At 40.2% G+C, this 11,681-nt stretch overlaps 1 protein-coding gene across 2 annotated transcripts in view; it reads left to right on the plus strand.

Annotated features, from left to right (window-relative positions):
- Positions 1–11,107, plus strand: part of LOC138638370 (mast cell carboxypeptidase A-like) — a 62,900-nt gene extending 51,793 nt beyond the window's left edge. The window contains exons 8-11 of one of the 2 annotated variants that reach the window (XM_069727603.1): positions 3,667–3,757; positions 5,183–5,385; positions 7,808–7,892; positions 10,744–11,107. In XM_069727603.1, the coding sequence (XP_069583704.1) occupies positions 3,667–3,757; positions 5,183–5,385; positions 7,808–7,892; positions 10,744–10,931 (567 nt within the window). In that variant the 3' untranslated portion in view covers positions 10,932–11,107. The remainder of the gene's footprint in view (positions 1–3,666; positions 3,758–5,182; positions 5,386–7,807; positions 7,893–10,743) is intronic. The other variant, XM_069727604.1, reaches the window with a different exon arrangement.
- Positions 11,108–11,681: the final 574 nt, after the last annotated feature.

Genomic DNA, 11,681 nt, shown 5'->3' on the forward strand with positions numbered 1-11,681 from the left:
CATTGTGGATCTCTGAATGATGCAATGTTGTCCTAAATGCCTAATGATGATAAACATAATCCACCTGTGTGTAATCAATTCTCCATATAAATGCACCTGCTCTGTGATAGTCTCAGGGCTCTGCTTGAAGTATAGAAAGCATCATGAAGACCAAGAAACATAACACACAGGTCCGTGATACTGTTGTGGAGAAGTTTAAAGCCAGATTTGAATACAAAATGATTTCCAAAACTTTAATTATCCCAAGGAGCACTGTGCAAGCGATCATATTGAAATGGAAGGAGTATCATAGAGCTACAAATCTACCAAGACCCGGCCGTCCCTCTAAACTTTCAACTCAAACAAGGAGAAGACTGATCAGGGATGCAGCCAAGAGGCCCATGATCACTCTGGATGAACTGCAGAGATCTACAGCTGAGGTGGGACAGTCTGTCAATAGGACAACAATCAGTCGTACACTGCACAAATCTGGCCTTTATGGAAGAGTGGCAAGAAGAAAGCCATTTCTCAAAGATATCCATAAAAGGTGTTGTTTAAAGTTTGCAACAAGCCACCAGGGAAACACACCAAACATGTGGAAGAAAGTGCTCTGGTCAGATGAAACCAAAATCGAACTTTTTGTCAACAATGCCAAACAATATGTTTGGCGTAAAGGCAACACAGCTCATCACCCTGAACACACCATCCCCACTGTCAAACATGGTGGTGGCAGCATCATGGTTTGGGCCTGCTTTTCTTCAGCAGGGACAGGGAAGATGGCTAAAATTGATGGGAAGATGGATGGAGCCAAATACAGGACCATTCTTGAAGAAAACCTGTTGAAGTCTGCAAAAGACCTGAGACTGGGATGGAGATTTGACTTCCAACATGACAAGGATCCCAAACATAAAGCAAAATCTACAATAGAATGGTTCACAAATAAACATATCCAGGTGTTGGAATGGCCAAGTCAAAGTCCAGACCTCAATCCAATCGAGAATCTGTGGAAAGAGCTGAAAACTGCTGTTCACAAACGATCTCCATCAAACCTCACTGAGCTCGAGCTGTTTGTCAAGGAAGAATGGGCAAGAATTACAGCCTCTCGATGTACAAAACTGATAGAGACATACCCCAAGCGTTTTGCAGCTGTAATCGCAGCAAAAGTGGGCGCAACAAAGTATTAAGTTAAAGGGGCTGAATAATATTGCACGCCCCACTTTTCAGTTTTTGAATTTTCACAAAAATTTAAAATAACCAATACATTTCATTCAACTTCACAATTATGTTCCACTTGTTGTTGATTCTTCACCAAACATTTACATTTGGTATCTATATGTTTGAAGCATGATATGTGGGAAAAGGTTGAAAAGTTCAAGGGAGCCGAATACATTCGCAAGGCACTGTAGATGAAGCTGCAACCCAAAATGAGTTCCTTTTTATAGGGGACTTTAACTTCCCGGATATTAACTGGGAAACAGAGACCTGCGAAACCCACAAAGGCAACAGGTTTCTGCTACTAACCAAGAAAAATTATCTTTCACAACTGGTGCAGAATCCAACCAGAGGAGCAGCACTTTTAGACCTAATTCTATCTAATAGACCTGACAGAATAACAAATCTGCAGGTCATCGGGTATCTAGGAAAGAGTGACCACAATATTGTACAGTTTCACTTGTCTTTCCCTAGGGGGACTTGTCAGGGAGTCACAAAAACACTGAACTTAAGGAAGGCAAAGTTTGACCAGCTTAGAGATGCCCTTAATCTGATTGACTGGGACAATGTCCTCAGATATAAGAATACAGATAGTAAATGGGAAATGTTTAAGAACATCCTAAATAGGCACTGTAAGCGGTTTATACCTTGTGGGAATAAAAGGACAAGAAATAGGAATAGAATTAAAATTATTTTTAGTGGCGCTCATATACTTCCTGAAAACCGCTGCAAAGTTAGAGTCTCAACCATATAGACCCAGAAAAATAGTATTAAAATAAAGAAAAACTTGCGCTGGCTACAGGGTTCGTATGTTATCCTGCAGTGCTCTTATATTAATTATCTATATATATACAGATTAGATCAATACATTTTACCTTATGTATGGCCAAGAGATCCTGATGATTAAAGTGCTTTAGTGCATATGGTGATATCCTAAATAATAAAACTGAATTAATCTTATATACGAATAAGACCATAAACCTTCTATTAAAGCTTATCTAAAAAGGGTATGAATTCAGCGAACATATTTATATACTACCAAGAACTAATTTCAAAGTCAGAGGTAATATAGCAATATTAGCTGTCTATTTTGCTCTAACATACTAATACAAACACAGGGGACTGTACCTTTAGATGCCTATCAGAGAGTCCTGGTAGGTAAAGTGCCGTTGTGCTCGAACTGATTAGTCCTAGATAACAATCCCGTTATTGCTGGATACTGTACATAGCTTTAGGCTAGTACGACTTCTTCACAGAGAACTGCTAGTAGAAAGACTCAAAAAAGCGCTGTCCGGCGTCCAGCAGTGCACGTGTTTCCTAAAGGGCCTGTAGGACCTTCGTAACATCCCCGGTCACGTGGTATGAAGCGATCACGTGATACGGACTTCTTGCTGACGGTGAGTAATTAGAACCAATTCCTACGTGTTTCGGAAAATGGCATTTCCTTCCTCAGCATAGAGGATATCTCTGGTTTGACTGCACATGGAGTACTGTGTACAGTTTTGGGCACCGGTACTCAGGAAGGATCTAATGGAACTAGAGCGAGTACAAAGGAGGGCAACAAAATTAATAAAGGGGATGGGGGAACTACAATGTCCAGAGAGATTAGCAAAATTAGGATTATTTAGTCTAGAAAAAAGATGACTGAGGGGCGATCTAATAACCATGTATAAGTATCTAAGGGGACAATACAAATATCTCTCCGAGGATCTGTTTATACCAAGGAAGGTGAAGGTCACAAGGGGGCATTCTCTGCGTCTGGAGGAGAGAAGATTTTTCCACCAACATAGAAGAGGATTCTTTACTGCTAGAGCTGTGAGAATCTGGAATTCCTTGGCTGAGGAGATGGTGATGGCGAACTCAGTCGAGGGGTTCAAGAGAGGCCTGGATGTCTTCCTAAAGCGTAACAATATTGTATCTTACAATTATTAGGTTCTTTAGAAGGACGTAGATCTGGGGATATATTCTGATGGAAAATAGGCTAAACTGGTTGGACAAATATCTTTTTTCGGCCTTGCTAACTATGTTACTATGTTACTATGTAGACAAATGAACAAAATGGAGTGCATATACACAAAAGAAAGTTGCAAATATAGAAGATATACTGTTCAGTACTGTGCAAAATTATTAGGCAGGTGTGGAAAAAATGCTCCAATGTAAGAATACTTTCAAAAATAGAAGACTAAAATGGGGGACTGTCTACCAAATGGCAGTTAGGCTTAACTTGACATATAATTCTAATTCTGAGCACCAAAAACATGTATCCTACCCATAACATACATTAATCTGAAACACAAGATTCAACTGATCAATTGTCATACATGGAAGCAAATTATTTTTAAAATAACTCACGTGCTACACAATATACTTTCAATACATCTGTACAAAGTAAAATGTCCTCTTCAACTTTTTAATAACAGTCATTCCAAGTTGTTTCAGACATTAGGCAACGCTCATATTTTATAATGACTGCAGGATCGTATGTGGAGGAAGAATCGCGCTCCAACACCCATTGATAAATGTATTGGCACAGATCTTAACAGAAATTTCAATATATCATGGAATGGTGAGTTACAGATAAATCAGTAATGAAAACTTGACCCGCATCTCTGTTTATTGCATATTATAGTAAAAATTGAAAAACCAGATAAATATTGTGGCAAATAAATGCCGTACTTTATTCTTTTCATAAATGTCTTAAAGAATATGAGATGACCACTAAAGGGAACCTGTCAGGACAATTTTACCATTGAAACTAGTGGTATGACTGTGTAGCTCATGACAATAAAAGTGATACCTTTTAAAGCCACATGCAAATTAGCTAACAAATGCATGTGGGGTGTCAATAAACTGAATGGATCAATATTCCCAAATAGTCTTTATGGGCTACTTTGCTTGTGTCCTCAAAGTTTTATTCCTCAGTATTGAAACATTGAATTACAAGAAAAGTAGTATCATTTTTATTGTTGTACTAGAACATATACAGCATTACTGTCACAACTCAGCTGTCGAGTGACCCAGGACCAGGACTCCTTCCCTGTCCCTACCACTAGGGGACATCCTACCTAGCTTTATCCCACGGGATACTTCTGAAGGTGAATATTCCAGGGCCGCCACCCTTGCCTTATCTCCTGAATTAGCCCTCTGTCTGTTCTCTTCCCCCACCCAGGGAAGAGGGGCGCTACTGCGCACCGCTGTACACCAACCCGGCGAACAATGCAACACCAACAAGGGTAAACTGAATATACAAATATTCACTCACATATAACAGCGGAATGCATGGGGGAGTGGAGGACAGGAAATAAACAAAGTAAGAAGAGGGAAGGGTATTATCACACTTGCAAACCACGTAACAGTCACAGATAACTCCTCCAAAACTCCTTGTCATATAAACAACTCTCCTCCAAGCCATGCAGCATAAGCTAGCTCAGACGTGGGTTTGAATCAGGACCCAGTTCATAAAGGATATGGGAGTAACACATTTGCGTTGTTGTGTGCTGCGTCGGTGACGCAATGTACAACGCACGCAACAACGCAGCAAAACGCTGCGTTTTGTGATGCATGCGTTCATTTTTATAGCACAAAAAAATGCAACAAGCAGCGTCCTTTGCGCCCTGACGCATGTCCATTCGCCCCCCATGTTAAATATAGGGGCGCACACGTCGCCGTGGTTGCGCCCGGCGCACCGCAAATATGAACGTAGCCTAACTGCCTAACTGAGCTCAGCTGACAGCTCATATTCCCAGAGTTTCCAACATGGCCGATTAACCCCTTTTCTGCCAAAAGAAATAAACAATAAAAGGAGAAGTGCTTCTTTTGAGTGCAGACGCTGCAGTTTTCTGACTCCTCTCGGTTGCAGTAACCAAGCTACTATTAGTTTCAATTGAAAAAAATAGTCCTGATAGGTTCCCTTTAATAAAAATCAGTCAATTTTAAAGCAGACATTTACATTTATACAAAAACATTAGTCATAAGCATTTTTCTCATGCAGGTATTGACTTTAATGATGAGCCGTGTAGTGAAGCCTATGCTGGAACTGCTCCCGAATCTGCACCTGAAATAAAAGCTCTTACTGCATATATTCGTGAAAATCTTCAATCATTGAGAAGTTACATAAGTTTTCACTCATTCTCACAATTATTATTATATCCCTATGGATATACAGAAGAATTACCACCAAATCATGAAAAACTGGTAGGTCCAAATCTGGGACTAGTGAGCTATGAATGTACCATTTCACTATAAAGTCATTTACGGAAACAGATTACATCCAGCTTTCATTACTTCTCTGTTAGCAAATGCTTGTATTCCTGATATTATAACACTTCTGGAGCATGCCTTTTCTTCTGTTATTTCTCCTGGAAATGTATGTATAAATGAACAGTGGGGTAGTACCACTAACAGTGGGGTAAGACAGCTTTGACACTCGAGTGGAAGGAAATTCTTTTGAGCAGAAAGAGCAACAGCACAAGTATTTCATGGGGAAATGAACATTTACTATAAAAAAAAAACCTTTATCAGATGAGGCTGCTCCACTTCTTTCTTGCTAACTGTACTGCCAACATTTATTATTCAATTAATACAAACTACTGATTGAAGGAAATACAGTTGCTAGGACTTGCAGCAATCAGTGTAGATCTCTGTGTGAATCTAGAAGCAAGTGATCGTTTCCCCTGCAGTGCATTCAACTACAGCATCACATGGCATCTAAACTGAAACTTATCACCCACTTAGATGAGCCAATAATAATTGGAAAAGCAATTGAGGGAAACCTTATTCCCAATTATCAGCCTGTGACGGATAAGGGGATGTAGTGGCAGCTTATTTTCCTCCTGAAAGGTGTGTAGCTGTAACAGGACACCTGGCTCAGCAGGGGGGCCTAGCTTCCCTGCTTTAAAGAAGGAATTCACAACCCCCACCAACTAGCTTGTACAGGAAGATTCCCTGTGGATCCAAACAATATGTTCTAACTGCTTTGTTCAGACAGAACAACCATGTTTGCAATTTTTCTCTCACTGTTAATGGTTCATAGACCTGTGTAAAAAAGACTATAAATTACCTTCAGTCAGCTGTAACAGCCTGGCTTATAGATGGGGAACTTAATATTCTGGCTTATCCACATTTGATTAAAACAGAAAATGAGTATAAAACAGGAATGTCTCTCATTGATAAAAACTGATCTTACAAAAACGTCATTAAACTTAATCTTTAATATGGCCTCAATTAAAAAAAAGTACAGTATAAGGGGCCTGATGCAAGTCTTTCAGGGCCAGCTCTCCCATCCTATTCCTCCAAAGTTAGCTTTCAAAAGATAATTAACACAGCTACAACATCGAACTCTTCCTATAGTTAGTTGATCTTCACAATCACTCACCAACCTCTGCTTCACTTGGATTTGCCTACCAGGAATCAGTCTTCCTTTCCACTCCCTGTAAGTCTGCCGATCATCTGTCCTGCTAAGAGAACAGTGTACAAAAGTGCAGATGATCAAACCCATCATTAAAAGACTTCTGACGTTAAAATCTAGCCGTGCACTCATCACATATGGGTTTCTCTGTCACTGGCCTCTTCTGGGGAATCTGCATGAATCAGAAGAATTTACACTTTCTGGGAGGAAAGGAATAGAAAACAAGTGACAATAATCTCCTCTAGATCTTCTCCCCTGTGAAGTTGGGTGGGTGAGTGCTAGTTATGAATACCAACCAGAAATTAACCTAATTGTGGGAAGACTTCAATTTTCTACCCATACTGGATATATTTTAAAAGTTTATCTCACAACAGTATCACTGTTGTCTATGGCAATCAATCATGGATAGGGGAAGTGCTGATAATCCACGTTCAATAGACAATGCCATTTGCCTATAATTAAGGGGTTTCCCTGTCTCCTGCTGCGCCTATAGCTTGCCAATGACATGTATACTGTATATATGTCTACTATATAAGTGTCTAAGGTCCACTTCCGTCTTTCTGTCTGCCCTTCTGTCTGTCTGTCTTTCTTTCTGTCACGGAAATCCCAAGTCGCTGATTGGTCCCAGCAAAACGGCCACGACCAACCAGCGACGGGCACAGTCCGGTGGCAAAATGGCCGCTCCTTACTCCCTGCAGTCAGTGCCCGCAGTCCATACTCCCCCCCAGTCAGCGCTCACACAGGGTTAATGGCAACGTTAACAGACCACGTTATGCCACGGTGTAACACAGTCTGTTAAAGCTGCTATTAACCCTGTGTGACCAACTTTTTACTATTGATGCTGCCTATGCGGCATCAATAGTAAAAAGTTCTAATGTTAAAAATAATTTAAAAAATAAAAAATCATTATATACTCACCTTCCGTGGGCCCACGCATCCAGCCGAGTCCTTTCCTGCTCCTCGCGACGTTCCAGTGAGCGGTCCATGCATTGCGGTCTCGCGGAATTTGAACCACGCTTCGCTAATTGGTCGCAGCCGGCCGAATCCTGTGTATAAATTGCATTCTGAAAACTTCATAAATAAACAACATACATATTCTAGAATACCCAATGCGTTAGAATCAGGCCATCATCTAGTATATATATATATTTATATATACATATATATATATATATATATACTTCATATTTCATGTTATTTCTTTTACAGGAACAAGTAGCAAAGTCTGCAGTGAAAGCACTTTACAGTTTATACAACACCACCTACACATATGGACCCATCTACACCACAATCTGTGAGTTTGTGTCTTTAACAGATATGAAGAAAACAATACATTAAAAAAAATAGTCACATATCCCAGGTTACAATTATAATGGGAGACTGGACATGTCAAGGATCAAGGTTTCACATTTTAAGACTTATGTGGTTGACGGCAAGCGGTTTGCCCATAAACATGCTGTGACAGTGCTACTTTCTGATTGGTTGTGCAAAAATCACATGCAGTCAATCGCACATGATTTTGACCATGTCAAAGCCGTGTAACAACTGTGCCACAACCACACCATTTCACCACACATACAGGTGCTTCTCACAAAATTAGAATATTATCAAAAATGTAATTTATTTCAGTTCTTCAATACAAAAAGTGAAACTCAAATATTATATAGAGTCATTACAGAGTGATCTATATCAAGTGTTTATTTCTGTTAATGTTGATGATTATAGCTTACAACAACCAATGAAAACCCAAAAAGTCATTATCTATGTAAATTAGTATAATTATCAAAAAACACCTACAATGGCTTCCTAAATGCTTAAAAAGATCCCTCAGTCTGTTCCATTAGACACCACAATCATGGGATAGACTGCTAACTTGGCAAATGTCCAGAAGGCTGTCATTGACACACTCCACAGGGAGGGTTAGGCTAGGTTCACATTACATTATGTGAACCCGTTTAACGGACTACGTTACACCACGGCATAACGCGGTGTAACATAGTCCATTAAGGCCACCATTGATTGTAATGGCGAATGCATCACTTGCGCACGCCCACATTGGGCATGCGCTAGCGATGTGCCGTCATTTGAGTGACGGACCACGAACGCTGCTTGCAGCATTCGCGGTCCGTTCCTCGCTAGTGCAGATTGGGGATCTGTGCTAGCAGGATCGGCAAACGCGATCCCTTTTGGGACATTGCGTTAGCGCAGTCCGTAGCGCTATGCGCTAAACGGACTGTCCTAACGCAATGTGACCCTAGCCTTAGCCACAAAAGGTCATTGCTAAAAAAGCTGGCTTTTCACATAGTGCTGTATCCAAGCATATTAATGGAAAGTTGAGAGGAAGGAAAAAGTGTGGTCAAAAAAGGTGCACAAGCAACCGGGATAATCGCAGCCTTGAAAGGATTGTTAAGAAAAGGCAATACAAAAAATTTGGGGGAGATTCAAAAGGAGTGGACTGCTGCTGTAGTCATTGCTTCAAGAGCCACAACACACAGATGTATCCAGGATATGGGCTACAAGAGTCGCATTCCTTTTGTCATGCATTCATGACCAATAGACAAAGACAGAAGCGTCTTACCTGGGCCAAGAAGAAAAAGAACTGGACTATTGCTTGGTAGTCCAAGGTGTTGTATTCACATGAAACAAAATGTTACATTTCATTTGGAAATCAAGGTCCCAGAGTCTGGAGGACGAGTGGAGAAACACACAATTCAAGCTGCTTGAGGTCTAGTGTGAAGTTTCCACCATCAGTGGTGGTTTGGGGAGCCATGTCATCTGCTGATGTAGATCCACTGTATTTTATCAAGACCAAAGTCAGTGTGGCCGTCTACCAGAAAATTTTAGTGCACTTCATGCTTCCCTCTGCCGACAAGATTTTTGGAGATTCTCCAGCAAGACTTGGTGCCTGTCCACTCTGCCAAAAGTACCAATACCTGGTTTAAAAACAACAGTATCACTATGCTTGATTGGCCAGCAAACTCGCCTGACATTAATTTAGTACAGAATCTATGGGGTATTGTCAAGATTAAGATGAGACACACCAGACCCAACAGTTCAGATGAGCTGAAGGCTGCTATCAAAGCAACCTAGGCTTCCATAACACCTCAGCAGTGCCACAGGCTGATTGCCTCCATGAAACACCACATTGATGCAGTAATTGTTGCAAAAGGAGCCACGACCAAGTATTGAGTGCATTTACTGAACATTCATTTCAGTAGGCCAAAATTTTGGAATTTAAAACCATTTTTAAAGCTGGTGTTATAAAGTATTCTAATTTACTGAGATAATGACTTGGGTTTTCATTGTCTGTAAACCATAATCATCAACTTTAACAGAAATAAACACTTGAAATAGATCACTATGTTTGTAATGACTCTATATAATATTAGAGTTTCACTTTTTATATTGAAGAACTGAAATAAATTAACTTTTTGATGATATTCTAATTTTGTGAGGAGCACCTGTATCATGAGAATCTTTCCAAACCTGTGCTCTCAGAAAGAATTGCAATATATTCTGCACTCTTTCCTGGTTAGAATACAGTATAGAGGCCTCCTGCACACATTTGTCGAGACGTTTGTAAAAAAATTAAGTTACAAATTTCCAATCTTTTTCATAACATTTTTTATAACTAGTATTTGGGACATTGTTTTTCAAATCCCATAGAGAAGACCATGGAAAAAATGTTCCCAGCAAAAATACCCCACCCAGAGCCTAATATATCTTTTCCTATTCTGGATGATCTTCATATATTCTGTCCAGTGACAGCACATGATTAGAAGCTGAGCAAACTCAAACTAAAAAGTTTGGGGGTTCGTACAGAACGCTTAGTGTCCAGTGCTAAATTCCAAACACGTATTTCTCAAAGAAGTCCATTTTAATGTTCAGAGTTCTAGGTGAAGAGAGACAGAGACAGACAAAATGAGAGACAGAGAGAATTTTCTAGCTCCAAAGCCAGGGTCTCAATTGATATCAATGGGGCACATTATTCCATACCTTTTTGTGGCAGACAGATGTACAGAAAAACACTCTTTTGTCCCGCCACATGGACACATTGGGAAACATTGTCATATGAAAGTTACATGTTGATATGATGTACAGTATATACTGTATAATTGTTATTAACTAATCATATCTGTTTCCAGATCCAGTTTGTGGCTCTTCTATCGATTGGTCTTATTACGAAGGCATTAAGTACTCATTTGTATTTGAGCTGCGTGATGAAGGTGATTATAATTTTCTGCTTCCTGAACATGACATAGAACCAACCTGCAAGGAGACCATGTTGGCTGTGAGAAACATAGCTAGCTATCTCATTGATCGTGATATTTAAGATTCTGTATGATTCAAGAAGGCGCATCGCTTCATTTTTCGCATCACTGTAAAGCTTTCGCTTTTTATTCACTTTGATTCAAATGTCATAAGAGAATCATTTTAATATTTTTTATGCAATAAATGATCTGAGAACAATCACCTTTAATAAAGTTATTTTGCTTCTTTTGCTCCAAAGTCATAGCCTTTCCATTGCATTTTTTTCAGTGCTTGAGATTTCAGAGTTTTAATTTCTAATGTGCACTTCATAAAAAGTAAAATTAGTCACTTAGCAATATAATGCTAAGTCCTATGGCTTCCAATACCATCTATATGCCGATGACACTCAGATCAACCTCTCTGGCCCAGATGTCACCTCTCTGCTCTCCAGAATCCCAGAGTGCCTATCAGCCATATCCTCCTTCTTCTCCTCTCGCGTTCTCAAACTCAATGTGGACAAAACCGAACTAATTATCTTTCCTCCATCTCACACATTTTCCCTACCTGATCTATCTATCACAATAAATTAATTCACACTTTCCACCGTCCCGGTAATCCGCTGCCTTGGAGGTAAGGTACCGTCACACTAGACGATATCGCTAGCGATCCGTGACGTTGCAGCGTCCTCGCTAGCGATATCGTCCAGTGTGACAGGCAGCAGCGATCAGGCCCCTGCTGTGCTGTCGCTGGTCGGGGAAGAAAGTCCAGAACTTTATTTGGTCGCTGGACTCCCCGTAGACATCGCTGAATCGGCGTGTGTGACACCGATTCA

The sequence above is a fragment of the Ranitomeya imitator genome, chromosome 5, assembly GCF_032444005.1.
Source record: "Ranitomeya imitator isolate aRanImi1 chromosome 5, aRanImi1.pri, whole genome shotgun sequence".
Classification (NCBI taxonomy): Eukaryota; Metazoa; Chordata; class Amphibia; order Anura; family Dendrobatidae; genus Ranitomeya; species Ranitomeya imitator.